The 21,857-nt window shown below is 39.9% G+C and overlaps 1 protein-coding gene and 1 long non-coding RNA gene across 2 annotated transcripts; both read right to left on the reverse strand.

Moving 5' to 3' along the window:
• Positions 1–10,505: 10,505 nt before the first annotated feature.
• On the reverse strand, positions 10,506–16,271 carry LOC124685893. Its single transcript, XR_006997640.1, has 5 exons — positions 16,175–16,271; positions 14,981–15,182; positions 14,138–14,209; positions 13,128–13,205; positions 10,506–10,878 (listed from the first exon to the last, which is right to left on the reverse strand). It is a non-coding gene; the product is annotated as an uncharacterized LOC124685893 (long non-coding RNA).
• Positions 16,272–16,328: 57 nt separating this feature from the next.
• Positions 16,329–21,440, reverse strand: LOC124689152. The gene is made up of 5 exons (XM_047222729.1): positions 21,275–21,440; positions 20,940–21,191; positions 19,955–20,026; positions 19,841–19,916; positions 16,329–18,902 (listed from the first exon to the last, which is right to left on the reverse strand). The coding sequence occupies exons 1-5, from the start codon at positions 21,438–21,440 to the stop codon at positions 18,890–18,892; spliced, it is 579 nt and encodes a 192-aa protein (XP_047078685.1). The 3' UTR covers positions 16,329–18,889.
• Positions 21,441–21,857: the final 417 nt, after the last annotated feature.

Below are 21,857 nucleotides of genomic sequence, written 5' to 3' on the forward strand. Positions count from 1 at the left end.
CTATCTCTTCGCCGAACTAGTGCACCTATTAGGTGTGTTGGGGACACAAGAGACTTCTTGCTTTGTGGTTGCGGGGTTGCATGAGAGGGATATCTTTGACCTCTTCCTCCCCGAGTTCGATAAACCTTGGGTGATCCACTTAAGGGAAACTTGCTGCTGTTCTACAAACCTCTGCTCTTGGAGGCCCAACACTGTCTACAAGAATAGAAGCTCCCGTAGACATCAAGCACTTTTCTGGCGCCGTTGCCGGGGAGGAAAGGTAAAAGGTACTCACACTCCGGATCTCGGCTACTAAGCTATTTTCGCCGTTGTAAGTACTCGAAGCTATTTCCTTTAGATCCTGCAATTGCATCTTTTTGTTTCTTGTTTACACTAGTTTGGCATAATGGACAAGAATGAGCTTCTTATTCTATTTCCTGATTTAAAACATGGATTGTTTGATGCGAAAATTAAAAAACCTATGAAATCTTATTTGCATGCTGGTAGTAATATTAGTATGAACGCTTTGAACACCATTGTTGATAATGATATAGAAAGTTCTAAGCTTGGGGAAGCTGGTTTTCATGATCTTTTTAGTCCCCCAAGCATTGAGGAGAAAATTTACTTTGATGATACTTTGCCTCCTATTTATGATGATTATAATGATAGCTACTTTGTTGAATTTGCTCCCACTACAACTAATAAAATTGATTATGCTTATGTGGAGAGTAATAATTTTATGCATGAGACTCATGATAAGAATGCTTTATGTGATAGTTATATTGTTGAGTTTGCTCATGATGCTACTGAAAGTTATTATGAGAGAGGAAAATATGGTTGTAGAAATTTTCATGTTACTAAAACACCTCTCTATGTGCTGAAATTTTTGAAGCTACACTTGTTTTATCTTCCTATGCTTGTCACTTTGCTCTTCATGAACTTGTTTATTTACAAGATTCCTATGCATAGGAAGCATGTTAGACTTAAATGTGTTTTGAATTTGCCTCTTGATGCTCTCTTTTGCTTCAACTACTATTTCTTTCGAGTGCATCATTAAAACTGCCGAGCCCATCTTAATGGCTATAAAGAAAGCACTTCTTGGGAGATAACCCATGTGTTTATTTTGCTACAGTACTTTGTTTTATATTTGTGTCTTGGAAGTTGTTTACTACTGTAGCAACCTCTCCTTATCTTAGTTTTGTGTTTTGTTGTGCCAAGTAAAGTCGTTGATAGCAAGGTTGATACTAGATTTGGATTACTGCGCAGAAACAGATTTCTTTGCTGTCACGAATCTAGGTCTAATTCTCTGTAGGTAACTCAGAAAATTATGCCAATTTACGTGAGTGATCCTCAGATATGTATGCAACTTTCATTCAATTTGGGCATTTTCATCTGAGCAAGTCTGGTGCCCTTTTAAAATTCGTCTTTACGGACTGTTCTGTTTTGACAGATTCTGCCTTTTATTTCGCATTGCTTCTTTCGCTGTGTTGGGTGGATTTCTTTGTTCCATTACCTTCCGAGTAGCTTTGGGCAATGTCCAGAAGTGTTAAGAATGATTGTGTCACCTCTGAACATGTGAAATTTTGATTATGCACTAACCCTCTAATGAGTTTGTTTCGAGTTTGGTGTGGAGGAAGTTTTCAAGGGTCAAGAGAGGAGGATGATATACTATGATCAAGGAGAGTGAAAGCTCTAAGCTTGGGGATGCCCCGGTGGTTCACCCCTGCATATTCTAAGAAGACTCAAGCGTCTAAGCTTGGGGGTGCCCAAGGCATCCCCTTCTTCATCGACAACATTATCAGGTTCCTCCCCTGAAACTATATTTTTATTCCGTCACATCTTATGCACTTTGCTTGGAGCGTCGGTTTGTTTTTGTTTTTGTTTTGTTTGAATAAAATGGATCCTAGCATTCACTTTGTGGGAGAGAGACATCCTCCGCTGTAGCATATGGACAAGTATGTCCTTAGGCTCTACTCATAGTATTCATGGCGAAGTTTCTTCTTCGTTAAATTGTTATATGGTTGGAATTGGAAAATGCTACATGTAGTAATTCTAAAATGTCTTGTATAATTTGATACTTGGCAATTGTTGTGCTCATGTTTAAGCTCTTGCATCATATACTTTGCACCTATTAGTGAAGAAATACATAGAGCATGCTAAAATTTGGTTTGCATAATTGGTCTCTCTAAGGTCTAGATAATTTCTAGTATTGAGTTTGAACAACAAGGAAGACGGTGTAGAGTCTTATAATGTTTTCAATATGTCTTTTATGTGAGTTTTGCTGCACCGGTTCATCCTTGTGTTTGTTTCAAATAACCTTGCTAGCCTAAACCTTGTATCGAGAGGGAATACTTCTCATGCATCCAAAATCCTTGAGCCAACCACTATGCCATTTGTGTCCACCATATCTACCTACTACATGGTATTTCTCCGCCATTCCAAAGTAAATTGCTTGAGTGCTACCTTTAAATAATTCAAAATTTATCACCTCTTATTTGTGTCAATGTTTTATAGCTCATGAGGAAGTATGTGGTGTTTATCTTTCGATCTTGTCATTTACTTCGGACAGACTTTCACCAATGGACTAGTGGCACATCCGCTTATCCAATAATTTTGCAAAAAGAGCTGGCAATGGGGTTCCCAGCCCCAATTAATTAACTTGCATTAATAATTCTCTTCACATGTTTTGCTCTGATTCATCAGTAAGCAACTTAATTTTGCAAATAGACACTCCTTCATGGTATGTGATTGTTGGAAGGCACCCGAGGATTCGGTTAGCCATGGCTTGTGTAAGCAAAAGGTTGGGAGGAGTGTCATCCATAAATAAAGAAAAACTAAACTAAAGTACATGTGTAAACAAAAGAGAAGAGGGATGATCTACCTTGCTGGTAGAGATAACGTCCTTCATGGGAGCCGCTCTTGAAAGTCTGGTTGATAAGGTAGTTAGAGTACCCACTACCATTCGTTGACAACAACAAACACCTCTCAAAATTTTACTTTTATGCTCTCTTTATGTTTTCAAAACCAAAGCTCTAGCACAAATATAGCAATCAATGCTTCCCTCTGCGAAGGGCCATTCTTTTACCTTTTATGTTGAGTCAGTTCACCTATCTCTCTCCACCTCAAGAAGCAAACACTTGTGTGAACTGTGCATTGATTCCTACATACTTGCATATTGCACTTGTTATATTGCTTTGCATTGACAATTATCCATGAGATATACATGTTATAAGTTGAAAGCAACCGCTGAAACTTCATCTTCCTTTGTGTTGCTTCAATGCCTTTATTTTGATTTATTGCTTTATGAGTTAACTCTTATGCAAGACTTATTGATGCTTGTCTTGAAGTACTATTCATGAAAAGTCTTTGCTTTATGATTCAGTTGTTTACTCATGTCATTACCATTGTTTTGATCGCTGCATTCATTACATATGTTTACAATATGATCAAGTTTATGATGGCATGTCACTCCAGAAATTATCTTTGTTTATCGTTTACCCGCTCGGGACGAGCGAGAACTAAGCTTGGGGATGCTGATACGTCTCCGACGTATCGATAATTTCTTATGTTCCATGCCACATTATTGATGATATCTACATGTTTTATGCATACTTTATGTCATATTTATGCGTTTTCCGGAACTAACCTATTGACGAGATGCCGAAGGGCCGGTTCTCGTTTCTGCTGTTTTTGGTTCCAGAAATCCTAGTAAGGAAATATTCTCGGAATCGGACGAAATCAAGACCCGAGCATCCTATTTTTCCACGAAGCTTCCGGAACACCCGAGAGCCGCCGGAGGAGGGCCCTGTGGGCCCCGGACGACAGGGTGGCGCGGCCGGGGCCCGGGCCGCGCCCCCTATGGTGTCGCCGCCTCGTCGCCCCTCCGACTCCACCTCTTCGCCTATTTAAAGGTCCCAGACCTAAAACCTCGATACGGAAAAACCACGACACGAGAAACCTTCCAGAGCCGCCGCCATCGCGAAGCCAAGATCTGGGGGACAGGAGTCTCTGTTCCGGCACGCCGCCGGGGCGGGGAAGTGCCCCGGAAGGCTCCTCCATCGACACCACCGCCATCTTCATCAACGCTGCTCGTCTCCCATGAGGAGGGAGTAGTTCTCCATCGAGGCTCGGGGCTGTACCGGTAGCTATGTGGTTCATCTCTCTCCTATGTACTTCAATACAATAATCTCATGAGCTGCCTTACATGATTGAGATTCATATGATGATGCTTGTAATCTAGATGTCGTTATGCTAGTCAAGTGAATTTTACTTATGTGATCTCCAGGAGACTCCTTGTCCCACGTGTGTAAAGGTGACAGAGTGTGTGCACCGTGTGGGTCTCTTAGGCTATATTTCACGGAATACTTATTCACTGTTATGAATGGCATAGTGAAGTGCTTATTTATATCTCTTTATGATTGCAATGTGTTTTGTATCACAATTTATCCATGTGCTACTCTAGTGATGTTATTAAAGTAGTTTTATTCCTCCCGCACGGTGTAATGGTGACGAGTGTGTGCATCCGTGTTAGTACTTGGCGTATGCTATGATCATGATCTCTTGTAGATTGTGAAGTTAACTATTGCTATGATAGTATTGATGTGATCTATTCCTCCTACATAGTGTGAAGGTGACGAGTGTGCATGCTGTGTTAGTACTTGGTTTAGTCGTGTCGATCTTTCATGCACTCTAAGGTTATTTAAATATGAACATTGAATTGTGGAGCTTGTTAACTCCGGCATTGAGGGTTCGTGTAATCCTACGCAATGTGTTCATCATCCAACAAGAGAGTGTAGAGTATGCATTTATCTATTCTCGTTATGTGATCAAAGTTGAGAGTGTCCACTAGTGAAAATCTATTCCCTAGGCCTTGTTCCTAAATATCGCTATCGCTGCTTGTTTACTCGTTTCTATTGCGTTACTACTGCTACCATATTACCACCATCAACCACACGCCGGCAAGCTATTTTCTGGCGCCATTACTACTCGCTCATATTCATTCATACCACCTGTATTTCACTATCTCTTCGCCGAACTAGTGCACCTATTAGGTGTGTTGGGGACACAAGAGACTTCTTGCTTTGTGGTTGCGGGGTTGCATGAGAGGGATATCTTTGACCTCTTCCTCCCCGAGTTCGATAAACCTTGGGTGATCCACTTAAGGGAAACTTGCTGCTGTTCTACAAACCTCTGCTCTTGGAGGCCCAACACTGTCTACAAGAATAGAAGCTCCCGTAGACATCAAGCACTTTTCACGGCGCCGTTGTCGGGGAGGAAAGGTAAAAGGTACTCACACTCCGGATCTCGGCTACTAAGCTATTTTCGCCGTTGTAAGTACTCGAAGCTATTTCCTTTAGATCCTGGAATTGCATCTTTTTGTTTCTTATTTACACTAGTTTGGCATAATGGACAAGAATGAGCTTCTTATTCTATTTCCTGATTTAAAACATGGATTGTTTGATGCGAAAAATAAAAAACCTATGAAATCTTATTTGCATGCTGGTAGTAATATTAGTATGAACGCTTTGAACACCATTGTTGATAATGATATAGAAAGTTCTAAGCTTGGGGAAGCTGGTTTTCATGATCTTTTTAGTCCCCCAAGCATTGAGGAGAAAATTTACTTTGTCGATACTTTGCCTCCTATTTATGATGATTATAATGATAGCTACTTTGTTGAATTTGCTCCCACTACAACTAATAAAATTGATTATGCTTATGTGGAGAGTAATAATTTTATGCATGAGACTCATGATAAGAATACTTTATGTGATAGTTATATTGTTGAGTTTGCTCATGATGCTACTGAAAGTTATTATGAGAGAGGAAAATATGGTTGTAGAAATTTTCATGTTACTAAAACACCTCTCTATGTGCTGAAATTTTTGAAGCTACACTTGTTTTATCTTCCTATGCTTGTCACTTTGCTCTTCATGAACTTGTTTATTTACAAGATTCCTATGCATAGGAAGCATGTTAGACTTAAATGTGTTTTGAATTTGCCTCTTGATGCTCTCTTTTGCTTCAACTACTATTTCTTTCGAGTGCATCATTAAAACTGCTGAGCCCATCTTAATGGCTATAAAGAAAGCACTTCTTGGGAGATAACCCATGTGTTTATTTTGCTACAGTACTTTGTTTTATATTTGTGTCTTGGAAGTTGTTTACTACTGTAGCAACCTCTCCTTATCTTAGTTTTGTGTTTTGTTGTGCCAAGTAAAGTCGTTGATAGCAAGGTTGATACTATATTTGGATTACTGCACAGAAACAGATTTATTTGCTGTCACGAATCTGGGTCTAATTCTCTGTAGGTAACTCAGAAAATTATGCCAATTTACGTGAGTGATCCTCAGATATGTACGCAACTTTCATTAAATTTGGGAATTTTCATCTGAGCAAGTCTGGTGCCCTTTTAAAATTCATCTTTACGGACTGTTCTGTTTTGACAGATTCTGCCTTTTATTTCGCATTGCTTCTTTCGTCGTGTTGGGTGGATTTCTTTGTTCCATTACCTTCCAGTAGCTTTGGGCAATGTCCGGAAGTGTTAAGAATGATTGTGTCACCTCCGAACATGTGAAATTTTGATTATGCACTAACCCTCTAATGAGTTTGTTTCGAGTTTGGTGTGGAGGAAGTTTTCAAGGGTCAAGAGAGGAGGATGATATACTATGATCAAGGAGAGTGAAAGCTCTAAGCTTGGGGATGCCCCGGTGGTTCACCCCTGCATATTCTAAGAAGACTCAAGCGTCTAAGCTTGGGGATGCCCAAGGAATCCCCTTCTTCATCGACAACATTATCAGGTTCCTCCCCCGAAACTATATTTTTATTCCGTCACATCTTATGCACTTTGCTTGGAGCGTCGGTTTGTTTTTGTTTTTGTTTTGTTTGAATAAAATGGATCCTAGCATTCACTTTGTGGGAGAGAGACATGCTCCGCTGTAGCATATGGACAAGTATGTCCTTAGGCTCTACTCATAGTATTCATGGCGAAGTTTCTTCTTCGTTAAATTGTTATATGGTTGGAATTGGAAAATGCTACATGTAGTAATTCTAAAATGTCTTGTATAATTTGATACTTGGCAATTGTTGTGCTCATGTTTAAGCTCTTGCATCATATACTTTGCACCTATTAGTGAAGAAATACATAGAGCATGCTAAAATTTGGTTTGCATAATTGGTCTCTCTAAGGTCTAGATAATTTCTAGTATTGAGTTTGAACAACAAGGAAGACGGTGTAGAGTCTTATAATGTTTTCAATATGTCTTTTATGTGAGTTTTGCTGCACCGGTTCATCCTTGTGTTTGTTTCAAATAACCTTGCTAGCCTAAACCTTGTATCGAGAGGGAATACTTCTCATGCATCCAAAATCCTTGAGCCAACCACTATGCCATTTGTGTCCACCATATCTACCTACTACATGGTATTTCTCCGCCATTCCAAAGTAAATTGCTTGAGTGCTACCTTTAAATAATTCAAAATTTATCACCTCTTATTTGTGTCAATGTTTTATAGCTCATGAGGAAGTATGTGGTGTTTATCTTTCGATCTTGTCATTTACTCTGGACAGACTTTCACCAATGGACTAGTGGCACATCCGCTTATCCAATAATTTTGCAAAAAGAGCTGGCAATGGGGTTCCCAGCCCCAATTAATTAACTTGCATTAATAATTCTCTTCACATGTTTTGCTCTGATTCATCAGTAAGCAACTTAATTTTGCAAATAGACACTCCTTCATGGTATGTGATTGTTGGAAGGCACCCGAGGATTCGGTTAGCCATGGCTTGTGTAAGCAAAAGGTTGGGAGGAGTGTCATCCATAAATAAAGAAAAACTAAACTAAAGTACATGTGTAAACAAAAGAGAAGAGGGATGATCTACCTTGCTTGGTAGAGATAACGTCCTTCATGGGAGCCGCTCTTGAAAGTCTGGTTGATAAGGTAGTTAGAGTACCCACTACCATTCGTTGACAACAACAAACACCTCTCAAAATTTTACTTTTATGCTCTCTTTATGTTTTCAAAACCAAAGCTCTAGCACAAATATAGCAATCAATGCTTCCTCTGCGAAGGGCCATTCTTTTACCTTTTATGTTGAGTCAGTTCACCTATCTCTCTCCACCTCAAGAAGCAAACACTTGTGTGAACTGTGCATTGATTCCTACATACTTGCATATTGCACTTGTTATATTGCTTTGCATTGACAATTATCCATGAGATATACATGTTATAAGTTGAAAGCAACCGCTGAAACTTCATCTTCCTTTGTGTTGCTTCGATGCCTTTACTTTGATTTATTGCTTTATGAGTTAACTCTTATGCAAGACTTATTGATGCTTGTCTTGAAGTACTATTCATGAAAAGTCTTTGCTTTATGATTCAGTTGTTTACTCATGTCATTACCATTGTTTTGATCTCTGCATTCATTACATATGTTTACAATATGATCAAGTTTATGATGGCATGTCACTCCAGAAATTATCTTTGTTTATCGTTTACCTGCTCGGGACGAGCAGGAACTAAGCTTGGGGATGCTGATACGTCTCCGACGTATCAATAATTTCTTATGTTCCATGCCACATTATTGATGATATCTACATGTTTTATGCATACTTTATGTCATATTTATGCGTTTTCCGGAACTAACCTATTGACGAGATGCCGAAGGGCCGGTTCTCGTTTTCTGCTGTTTTTGGTTCCGAAATCCTAGTAAGGAAATATTCTCGGAATCGGACGAAATCAAGACCCAGCATCCTATTTTTCCACGAAGCTTCCAGAACACCCGAGAGCCGCCAGAGGAGGGCCCTGTGGGCCCCAGACGACAGGGTGGCGCGGCCAGGGCCTGGGCCGCGCCCCCCTATGGTGTCGCCGCCTCGTCGCCGCTCCGACTCCGCCTCTTCGCCTATTTAAAGGTCCCAGACCTAAAACCTCGATACGGAAAAACCACGACACGAGAAACCTTCCAGAGCCGCCGCCATCGCGAAGCCAAGATCTGGGGGACAGGAGTCTCTGTTCCGGCACGCCGCCGGGCGGGGAAGTGCCCCCGGAAGGCTCCTCCATCGACACCACCGCCATCTTCATCAACGTTGCTGTCTCCCATGAGGAGGGAGTAGTTCTCCATCGAGGCTCGGGGCTGTACCGGTAGCTATGTGGTTCATCTCTCTCCTATGTACTTCAATACAATAATCTCATGAGCTGCCTTACATGATTGAGATTCATATGATGATGCTTGTAATCTAGATGTCGTTATGCTAGTCAAGTGAATTTTACTTATGTGATCTCCGGAGACTCCTTGTCCCACGTGTGTAAAGGTGACAAGTGTGTGCACCGTGTGGGTCTCTTAGGCTATATTTCACGTAATACTTATTCACCGTTATGAATGGCATAGTGAAGTGCTTATTTATATCTCTTTATGATTGCAATGTGTTTTGTATCACAATTTATCCATGTGCTACTCTAGTGATGTTATTAAAGTAGTTTTATTCCTCCCGCACGGTGTAATGGTGACAGTGTGTGCATCCGTGTTAGTACTTGGCGTATGCTATGATCATGATCTCTTGTAGATTGTGAAGTTAACTATTGCTATGATAGTATTGATGTGATCTATTCCTCCTACATAGTGTGAAGGTGACAGTGTGCATGCTGTGTTAGTACTTGGTTTAGTCGTGTCGATCTTTCATGCACTCTAAGGTTATTTAAATATGAACATTGAATTGTGGAGCTTGTTAACTCCGGCATTGAGGGTTCGTGTAATCCTACGCAATGTGTTCATCATCCAACAAGAGAGTGTAGAGTATGCATTTATCTATTCTGTTATGTGATCAAAGTTGAGAGTGTCCACTAGTGAAAGTCTATTCCCTAGGCCTTGTTCCTAAATACTGCTATCGCTGCTTGTTTACTGCTCTACTGCTACCATATTACCACCATCAACCACACGCCAGCAAGCTATTTTCTGGCGCCATTACTACTGCTCATATTCATTCATACCACCTGTATTTCACTATCTCTTCGCCGAACTAGTGCACCTATTAGGTGTGTTGGGGACACAAGAGACTTCTTGCTTTGTGGTTGCAGGGTTGCATGAGAGGGATATCTTTGACCTCTTCCTCCCTGAGTTCGATAAACCTTGGGTGATCCACTTAAGGGAAACTTGCTGCTGTTCTACAAACCTCTGCTCTTGGAGGCCCAACACTGTCTACAAGAATAGAAGCTCCCGTAGACATCAATAGCATAGTCTAATTCCAAGTTTGTTTGGAGCTTAACTTATAAGAAGGTTTTTATGCACATCGGTAAAGGTCACAGGCCTTCAGGAATCAAGAAAGAATAATTCCGATTCTTCATTGAAAAATCTATACCAAATACAATGCCAAGACAAAAAAAAATTCATGCCATGCCCATTTACGATTCTTTACCAAATATAGTTCATGATTCACAACTAAGAGTCAACTAGGCCATAGTGCAAAAGACACATGTAGCTGAAAACAGAATGGAGGCAAAGATTCATAGACACCAACCCAGATCTAGCACAATGACATTATGTATAACCAAATCAGTTTGTCTCCACGAAACAATATAAACAGGTTTGATGATACTCGATTTATTACAAACATTGCACATCATAGCCAATTTGGTCTAGCAGAGGTAAAATAAGATGCACAATACATTTGAAGATGCTCCCCATGTAGATGCCCAGGTCAAGATCGATTTAATAAAGTGGAGATCACAGGACAAGGACCTCAATGGCACATGCCATCCAGTAGCTAGTGCCAAGCCGGAAACGAGCACTTCAAACACACAGAAATAAGCATGCCCATCTGACCCGGCACTAGCTCCCCTTCAGGGGGGGGGGGGGGGGCACATTAATCTGCTCCACCAGCCGAACAAGCTTGGCTCATCTATCGCCTGTAAGACAACAGAGCAAGAAAGATTAAGGTCCACATAAGGCACAAGATATTGTTACTCGACAAACAATGATAATTTACTTTGCATTAACACTGGCACAAGAGAATGTTCAAGTGGCAATGACAAGTGAACATTAACAAGACCACATTCACTTTTCGCTACATTAAGCACAATTACATAGCTATATTTTTCTAGTCGCGTTGAAAGACAATCTAGATGCCAATGACATATATTGTCATAGGGATAATTGGCAGAGTGACTACGAAAGCAATCTAGATGCCAATGACATTCAACAACAAAAGTGAAAAGCAGACCATGATATTGTAGCACTGACAGTTAAAAGATGTCACCCAATTTTGGAACGCATCGGGAAGGGATCAAGAATTATTGGTCAAGACCATGCCAATTCTAATGCAAAGTCTCAGACAATCAAGAACTGAAGCAAACATATGTTTAAGACATGAGTTTGAAACCTTCAGCTATCACATGATCAAAGACGGAGCAATTCATACTACTAGCATCAATTAATGCAAGCAAAGTCAATTCCGTCTTTTCCACAATGAGACAATGATTTGTGGACCTTACCTACACATGACGACACTAAGATCTATAGATAATTCTGCACATAACACCTAAAATCAAACTAGCATACTGCCGCAACCATGGTGCCGATCAAGCCGAATATCAAAAGCATGTTTCATGTGCAAAAATGGACAAGGATTACACAAAGCAATATCAGTGCACAAATCTCCTGCCTATGTTTATTGAGCAATACTAAAATGATAAAAATAAGTTCACTTACACAAAAAAAGAGAATGAAAAAGCTAGGAGAACCAACAAAGACAAACAAGACAGTGGCAATAAAGACATTGTGTGCTCATATACAGCTTTTCCTGTAAGCAAAGAATCATTCAAACATTAGACAACCAAAAGTTACTTAGCAACAATTGCCTTACCAGATTCCCGCAAGTAAAGAAATAAGGAATAGGTACTAGCATATTATAAATTGCACATCAACATCTCAAATTGACTTAAGTTGGGTTTCACAACTATGCATTCACTAGAAACAAAACTATGCATCCATCCTTTGACAAATTACTGGAATATTGTCAACAGGACCAAAGACACAATGTATTTCAGTTCGATAGCAAAAGAACAATACGGAAGAACTATTACTAAAATATTGTCAACAAGACCAAAGACACAGTATATTTCATTTTGATAGCCAAATGAAAATAAGGAAGATATGTTACTTGAATATTGTCATAAGGACCGAAGACACAATGTATTTAATTATAATAGCAAAATAGCAATAAGGAAGTGCTCACTTGATCCTATCTGGTGCTAAGCATGACAAGCAAGCGATGATTAGATGTGCCGGTTTGTATATTGTGAAAATACACGTGCTAAACATTTGAATAACACAGAACAAAGGATCGAGTTCATCTTGGCTCAGTTTTATGTTTAAATTTAACTTGAACTTTAATGTGTAGTTAGGTCAACTCATATAGCAAGATAAGCTAATCCGAAGCTTCCCTACATCTAACCAATATAACAATAATGAACCAACAACAATGGGGATTCACATAACTAATTAGACCATCAACCAACATTGAACTTCTCTCATCAGCAGAAAACCACAAATCCAACGGCAATAGAGAAACACAATCACCGAGAATATAAAATAGAACTCGGTACTTGAAGAAAATCGACACGACGAAGAGTTGACGACAGTTTTAAACTATAGCACAACCACAAAGGTGGTACCTGTTTGCCAAACAAAACTAACAGTACCATGTAATACTTTCCAAACAACCACAAACAAGTACATACCATGCCATCTGCAATCAATAAGTGCTGCCATCAACCCATCGAGTAGGGCAACACCATGCAACATAAAAGAGAAAGCAAGACAACTTTGAGATCTTCAGTGTTGTAACATGCTTGTTAGCAGCATCCCCATATCTTCAATCAGAAATGGCAATGCTGAAAGAGGGTAAATAGTTCAAGACGAATTCTCACACAAATGAGCAAGGTCGATCAAAGGATGTATTTTATACTCAACATTATAAAAAAAATAGGAGAGACAAACTAGAAACCATTGACATGCACCCATAAAATCACACTTCAGAGAAAACCATCAACAAACATAAATCTCGAAAATAACACCAGTTTTTTTGAGAAACCATAACATCAGATTATAAACATTACTTCGTCAAAGGAGAGTGCATCATAGCAACTTTCCGCACCTGCTCATTGCCGCATGCAATCTACATCCTCGCATCCGATTCAACCACCAGTCTGAAAATAATCTTGAACGCCATGTCCTTCACCTCCAAGGCACAACAAACTATTAGTTGCTCGACACATAAACAAGATATATTCTATCTTACGCCATGCCAAGCATCAATACGTGCAGCAAGCAGAAAGCATGTTCAAAATCCAAGTATTGTTTGTCTATATAAAAATATAAAGCCAGGAAAATTTGAAGCGTCAAATTCACACAAATTATTTCAAACATTGCAAGATAGTGCCCCACCAAAGTTTGAAGTTGTAATCAGGACCGTCCAGAGTTAAATAATTATACAGGTAGATACTTTTAAATGTACTAACCTAATTTACAATAGTAGTGACAAAATAAAGGGTGGGTTTGATGTCGACATGTTACGAAAATTGTCTACATAGAAGGCCAAGCTTCAGTTAACGAAATAACAACTCAACCATAAAATATTGTCTTAATTAGTTCTCAGCCTAATAGAAAAAGAGCAACAAAGTAACAATGGGTGGTTAAAGTACAAGCAATTTAGTTACCATAATAATGGCACGGGAAAGAGAAACGATGAAGGAGGCATGGCTGTGAAGGTGTTGTAGAAAGCTGATACAACCACGCACAAAACGCGCAACTGGGCAAAAATAGGACGCCTTGTGTGGTGTCACAGACTCAGACCACCACTCGTGTGTCAGGTTGCCCAGCAACACCAACACACCCTACTTGTACAGATGAAAAGGGATTAAATTAAAAAATGTAGAAGAGGAAGAAGGTTCGTACGTGAGAAGCTCGGCCGACAGTCAGGCTCGACAGTTTGCTACATCAACAGTGCACCAGAGCCGCCGTTTTGTAACTCGTCATCAGATAGATGGTGCAAGACCCCGTTGGCAACAAGACACGGAAGCCCTTTCTACCTTGATCGGAGGAAATCGGTCACTTCAATTTCATTTCATCAAGTACAAATAAATTCAACCATTCCCAAGGAGGTACCTTTGGATGCCCATTGTAGAGATGGACGAAATAAAACATCTTGCCAAGCCACTACACTTGTGCACGCTTGTCCTTGAAATAACACAATAAGCACAATATCAGTAGCAGCTCACTTGAGAGACCTTTACAGTGGATACTTGTGCGTCTGCATAAACATGAATGTAATGGTAGTACAAATTATGCACTTTGCACATCAAGTAGCAGTTATGAATGTTGGTGGTATTATAGAATCAGACTGAGGAATATAGCATACCAAAATCATGATTAATGACCATGAAACAATAAAGTTCTCCGATAGTCCTCTCAGACTTAAAAAATATTTACTTGTCGTACAAACAATTCAGTGATCCCATAAAAAAACATTTTTAGTGAAATTACCAAAAGAACCACAATTACACAAGACATGTCATCTGCTGTCAAACACTAAGGAATATAAGCAGGATGTTTATTGCTGTCACAAGCAGAATGCGCATACTAAGAAATTATATGCAGTTTTTGCTTCCCAATTGTGAAGATTGAATTGTCAGTATCCACACTCCTTTTCCTGGTAAAAATAAAGTCACAACTGACTTGTCTCTTTGCAATCAGTTATATGATAAAGCGATCATCACAATGCTAAGTATTACATGCTAAGTACTACTAGCAGTTAGCAACAGACTCAGTTTCAGCATTTGACAAGACCAAAAGGAATGAACGATATGCATCAGCATCACACACACATTCTTATGTTTTTTCTCATCAATACATCAATGCATGCATATGCTTTTACCTACTGCATGCACATTCTATAGAAAAGAAGATGCATTTTCTGCAAGAATAAATGGATGAGTGAAAGAGAACTACCCTGCAACAGCAAATCCAAGTGGTGGACAACAGTAGGAGTAGGTGGCTCAAAGCAGCAGAAGCTTGAGTGTGTAGTCGCCCGGCAACATCTCCGGCTGGACTGCCAGCAGAAGCAGCTAGCGCATGCAGACAACCAGGTCATCCTCCATACCTCCCCACCGAATCAAGCCCCTTGTGCTGGCCGTTGTTTGCAAGACGTGGCCTGTTAAACAAATAAAATAATACATGATTTCAAGGAAATAAAAATCACCATGGAAAATATAAAGCCAGGCAAATTTCAAGCGTCAAATTCACAAAAATAGTAGGATTAACTAGTGGGAGAGAATATCAGGTATGGCCAGCACAGAACAACACCGCCTACCAAACATACATGTATACCACAAGATAAACATGTAGTTCCTAATATAAAATTGATGGTCATTTAAGTTATGGCCAAACTTAACATTGGTACTTTACAGAGAGATCATTGATGTTTGGACAATCAAATTCCTAATCCTAGAATATAGATGCGTCTATAAGCTTCATTGGCTTGAATACAGTTGCAGAAGGTCACAATGTGATGACCTTGACACAAGACACACCATAATATGCATGACCAAGAAACAATGCTACCAATCTTTGATATATGGGTGATATGCACGTCAATTCAGTAGTCCTAGCATGGCAAGTTTCCCGCAAATGATGGGACCAAGCGGGCAGATAGACTCCTTCAGCAACACAGTGAGAATTAAATTAAGATAGTTGTGCAATAGGGACAAACTTGCATCCAAGAACCATCAATACTAGTTTACATCAGGGTATCAAACTAGTATCCAACCCCCGAGAAAAAAATGTGCAAGCTTCAAATCTAAAATAAGTTGTTGCAGTCCACATACTGAACTTCGGGTCCTTGATCTAGTGATGCATACATATTTACACACCAATCATATGTTTAGTTCAGATTTTAGGATAACAAAAGCAAAGCCAAAAACAACATATTTTTTTGGTTGTTCCTCCACGCAAGGAATCGGCCGAATTCCCAGATCCATGTACACTATAGGAAGGACAGGTAAAACATGTTCAACTAAATAAACGCTCATTTCCTAAGCATCAAACAAACAATATTCAATGACACAATGGGCATGAAACTACTCCATTCCAACAAGACAAGACAACTCCGCGCAAAACAGAACAAAAAGGAAAGATAAATAATACCACGTGTGGTCATATGGATCAGCTCATTGTCAAAGAGCACACTTATGTCCTTCCTTTAATGCTTATCGAAGAAACATACGGGAGGCACCCTTACTACATAATAGACCCCCCCCCCCCCGCCTCCTCATTCCTAGGTGGAGGAAGTCGCCTTTCTGCACCCGCCGCCCATCCTCACTGAAAATAGAAGAACAATGTCAAATCTCAGAAATTTGATGTTCCAAACCTCAAAAAAAATACATAGCTGTATTACCAGATACTCCGTGTGTTCCACATCAATTGTCGCAATGCAAGATCTAGTACAATATGGAGTTGAGGAAGTAAAAACTACGTACGATCAAGTGAGAATATACATTATTATTACAAGATCAGATGGCAATAGTAAATTAACAACTCAGACGGTGGCTGAAATTATGAAGGATCAAATACACCACAACTTGCCATGAAAATTCTTGTTCATGTTGAACTCAACAAGGAATTGGACTACATTGGATTGCTACTTAATAGCACTGCATTTATATAACAAAAGGGCCACAAAATGAACATGGAATTAAAGATAAACTATCCATAATATCTTATCGCTTCTATTGGCAAAAAGGAAGACCAACTTTCAGTTAACAATGTATAAACCAAATAGTGAAGAATCTATACTTCCTGCTGGTGCCTGAAATTATGAGAGGTTTAGTAAACCAAAATCCATGCAAATTCTTATTCATTGTTGAATACAACATGCCATGAAAACATGTCCTCTTGCAATTGCAAAAGCCTCTAAAAACGTAATTGCAAAACGGATTGTTATATAAACCTTTGTAGAATGGATCTAAATATAAACAACTTGTCAACTTATCATGCTATTTGGAGAGAGAAAAACCAACTTTCAGCTAACAATATATAACCAAACAATACTAATCCATATATATCAAGCTGACAAACATAGACATTTTCAGTAAAAAAAATTAAAGTTGATGATTAATTACTTTTCAGTCAATTGTCATAGGAAGTAATACCATCCACATTCCATGCAAAAAAAATTGACATGCCAACCAGTGAAACAAAAAAATGTGATCCAATTGACTAACAAGTACACGCCAACGCGTCTAGTAAATATGCATGCTCATATAACTGTCAATGTATAGCGTATTCACATTTTTTTTGAAAACCTGAACTATAATCTATAGTTAAAGTCAAATCATAGAAATAGGTAAGCCAATCTAAACCTATCCTACATCTAACCAATATAGCACTAATGATTAATTAACCTACAAATGTGTATCACATAACTATTTTAGAGCATCAACCACCATCCAACTTCCCCTATCAGCAGAAAACTGCAAAACCAACAACAATGCAACACAAAAAAATTAAGGACTCCTATGGAGCTAGACCATCTCTGAGTATATCACAGAACTCGCTAATTCAAAAGTATCGAAACACAGAGAGTTGACTATAGTTTCAAACTAAAACACAACCACGAAAGTGGTACATGTTTGCCAAATGTGGCTCTCAAAACAAAGAGTAGCATCCAGTACTTCCCAAAAACCCACAAACCAGTACCACCATGTCATTTGCAATCAAGAAGTACTTCCCAAACACCCACAAACCAGTACCACCATGTCATTTGCAATCAAGAAGTACTTCCAGAAACCTTGTGAGAAACAACACCAGGGCATTGACAAGGTTCTACATCCAATACCCCACTCGTGGGTTAATCATGTGCATTTCAACGCCATCAACTGCGTTGGAAAGAAAAGCAATCAGAACGTATTTAAAATACATATATGCCCAACAATTACAACATACTAGGAAGCATAGGCGCTGCGGCACGCCGCGCCCTTGAATGCTGGTTGTGCTATGGTAGCTAAATTTATCAATTATGGATGTATAATGCCTTCAGATCAGGCTCGTTGAGCTTGCCTAGGTACACAACCATGCATACTTCTTTTTTCACATACCTTGATGAAAATCTTTGAGAGAAACAAACATTCTTTGTTCTGTTCGGAGGGAAAAGCAGCTGGATATTATTGTCACAAGGAGTTAGTCGTGTATAGGTGTTTGTCATACAGATACAAAAGAAGATAACTGGGCAATATTATTTGACAACAGTGGGTGCTGTGCAGCGAAGGTCTTCCTGAGGGAAGTTAACTTCTTGAGCTGCTTTAGATGACCAGCTGCTTGAATCTTAGCCGGAGAAATGAGGGGACTATGTTCTGTTTTACTCCATTGCTTGCAGAAAGAAGTTAGTCAACCTATTTTTTTTTATACAGATGCAGCATTCTGGAAGGAAATTTAATTGGCGATTGCAATGTTGTTTCAGGTTGTTTCACATTGTAGTCACCCTACAATAATATGATGAACCTTATATAATTTGTTAGAACTTTTTATAGGAGGAATCAGCTAAATGTAAGAGAAGATTATAATAAGGAAGAAAGATAGATAGCAGTCTATAAAACAACATCATAATGACCGAGGCAAATAGGAGGGTATCTTTCCTGATAGTCTGTCTGCTTAGCTAATGTGTACTGAAGAATCACCAAGCTTGGGGCGTGAGCTGTTCTACTTAGCTGAAAGTAAGTCCTTGGAAGCTGATGACTTCTTTTTCTCATGAGCTGTTGTCTAGAAGGAAACAATGTGTACAACTATGATCTAGTCTATGCTTGTGAGCTTGATCTCTTCTTGCCATCATTTCTTGAACTTGCTGGTACCCTTCCTACCCACATGTCACTCTGTACACCTGCAAATTAGCAAATTTCATATCAGCCCATCTCAGTAATAATCGTGCTCTCATGGAAACGTTTTATGCAAACACAAGTTGTCCTGAAAATGCCAAGTCAAAGAAGATGTAATAATTGGGTCATATACTTGCAATCGTAAATTCAGACACACCAAGACCATATCCAATGTAGTGTGTGTTTCATCTAAGGTTTGGCGAACAGGCCATAAACTATAAAAACCAATGCACCAACAATTAAGCATCTCAAAATAAACAGGAAATCAGTGCATAAAAGAATCAAGAAAACCGAGGTATTTCCCTAAATCCAACAGTCCCTAGATTACAGACATGATCTGCCGATAACCTGCAATAAGAGGAACCTAAAACTTTGAGCTAAACACAATATGCACTGATGTTTTTGTTGATGTGATTTCCACATAAAGATAACCTAAATCAAAGGATGCAGACACCAATTTGGTAAGGCCTTTGAAAAGCGTGATAAGAAAAACATGCAACAGTCATGCCTAGAAGTGTCGGCAGCAAAGTTGACAGTAGTGAAGGTACAGAACATGTTAATAAATCTGGCAGAAAAGAAGCATATAAATAAATTTTGAAGAATACCTGCAGATCAGGAAGACATGTCATGCCAAATCAATAATATGATGATAGGGATTAACCTAACTCAGTAACAGAAGGCAATCAGAATTAAACAACTGCAAAACTTATAACTTATTAGTATGAAGCTCTGCAATGACTCCATCTCCGGTGTCACAGATCAGACCGAGAGAACCTCACATGTGGCCATGCCCTCTTTATACAACAACTTATACCAAATATGAATGATGATCACTTAATTTTGGTTGTAGTAAAATGGAAATAATTTATCTAGCTATTAGTACATATTTGAGAAAAAAAATTCAAAGAAAAGCTAACCTTCATGAGGGCTGAACAGACCATACCTGCATAAAGAATCAAGCTGCCCCAAATCAAAGATTTTGGCACCCCAATGACGGTGACCCTTTTCTCCATGTTGTATGTGTGTATAGCTGCATCCACAATGCCTAGTCGCAGTAGAGTGGCAACCATGACCACCGCAGCCAGACCAACCTCGGAGGCTCGGATCTTTGTCTCACCGTCTGCAGTACCTAGACCGTTCTAAAAAAAATCAGATTAGAAGGAAAACAATATTTGAAATAATCTGGAATACTTTATGTGCCTAGGTGGTCGGTCCCTATTTTTCCTCCTTTATGTGCAGAATCTCCCTGGGAAAAACTTACTCTCATGTTGATGGTGTACATTCTTTCATGTATTACTATGTGATGGAAGCTTAGTTTAAAAAACAATGACAATTCAGCTCAATGAACATCTTAGCTAATGATGTCCATCAAAACACCACGAGGCCACCCTCCACACGATTTTATAAAGCAATCTAGCAAACGTAGGGTGTGCATAAATAAATAATAAAAGCATAACTGGAGTCCATATATAGTAAACATTTCCTAGTAAGTCGACCATATGTCTTATCTGTACATCATGTAATGTGATTGTATAACAAAGAAACTTTTGCCTAGCTATATGGTAGAAGAAAAATGGCTGGAGTTAATTGGTAGTGCAGAAATAAATAATAGAACCATAACTGGACTGCATATATATACTAAGATCTCCTAGTAATTCCACCATACTTTTTATCTGTACGTCATGTAATCTGATTGTGTAAGAAATAAGCTTGTGCCTAGCCTATACTATGGTAGAAGAAAAATAGCTGGAGTTAATTGCTAGGACATCTTACCGGAGATCCAAAGTCCAACCTGATGCAAGACATAAGCTGCTAGCTACCGGAACAAAATCTGGGAGTTGGCTTTCCTGATATGCAAAATTGGGTATCAGCTAAAACAAATCTCACGTAGATACCTTGCGTGCTAATTCGTGAAGCTAATTAAACTTGTGCCAGGAAAGATTAGAACGGATGTATATGTTGGAGATCTTTTCTGACACATATCTCTAGTTTAATTTTGTTGTGTATGAAATATGGAAAACATCAGAGATAATAGAGCTAACCGAGTAGCCAGGGTGAATTGAGAAGGCCTTCAATTCTGATGGTGCCCTTGCTGGCAAGCTGAATCAGAACCATCAAGTGACTGCCACCGGTACTGTACGGAGGTCGAAGTCCTGATGCGTACGGAGGTCGAAGTCTTGATGCGTTGCTGCCGTCAGCTGATAGAGAGAAAGAGCTGAGGTAGGCGTGGCCATGGCGACGGTTTGGCCGCGCCCTTGGTCCCGTTCTGTCAAAGCTCCGCATCCTCCCGTCCGCTGCTGAGCGAAGAGAGACAGAACAACCAGAGAAGTAAGAGAGAGGGGAGGAAAAGGCAGAGCCTCAACAGCCGGTTACTAACCTTTTTGCCACTGACGCCGATGGTCGCCCGTGGTGGACGCGAGCGCCTCCGTCCTTGCCTCTCTCTGCTCGCCATCCCGCCTCCATGCCAACCGCGTAGCCTCCACTCCAGGCCCCTCCCGAGGTCGCGCGGCGGCCAAACCAGCACGAAGGAGGACCCCACCCATGCCACGGCCACCGCCGGCGTCCTCCGCTCGATGCTGCTGTCCGAGTTCTCGGTTGCCGCGGCGCTAGAACCCATGCCGCCGCCGCACCGTCTCCTCTCTGACATGAGGCTCTGAGGTTCGCGATCTAGCCGCAGCCAAACACATGAGGAAGAAGGAGATGTGCTCGAGGAGAAGCGGTGCAGGAAATCGAGAAGACCTAGGAGAGACAAAGTGGCACCAGAATTTTCGAGAGTGGTCCCGACTGAAGAATAAAATCCGTTCATTCTCTTACTTTGGCAGTTCGGGTGACCGGCAACCGGAGATCACCGGAGGCAATAAACAGCAAAAATAAATCATAAACTTGTATTTACTGGAAGAGATAAGGAAACCACATTGAAGAGGCCTACGTGTCACCCAATAATTGAAGGAAAGTGAGGG

The sequence above is a fragment of the Lolium rigidum genome, chromosome 2 (assembly GCF_022539505.1).
Source record: "Lolium rigidum isolate FL_2022 chromosome 2, APGP_CSIRO_Lrig_0.1, whole genome shotgun sequence".
NCBI classification, from domain to species: domain Eukaryota; kingdom Viridiplantae; phylum Streptophyta; class Magnoliopsida; order Poales; family Poaceae; genus Lolium; species Lolium rigidum.

Coding starts and splice junctions, on each gene's coding strand:
- LOC124689152 (XM_047222729.1), bottom strand. CDS start 21,440: ATGGGTGGGGTCCTCCTTCGTGCTGGTTTGGCCGCCGCGCGACCTCGG. Junction 21,192..21,274: donor TCGGCGTCAGTGGCAAAAAG/GTTAGTAACCGG, acceptor TTCGCTCAGCAG/CGGACGGGAGGATGCGGAGC. Junction 20,027..20,939: donor CAATTCACCCTGGCTACTCG/GTTAGCTCTATT, acceptor AGAACGGTCTAG/GTACTGCAGACGGTGAGACA.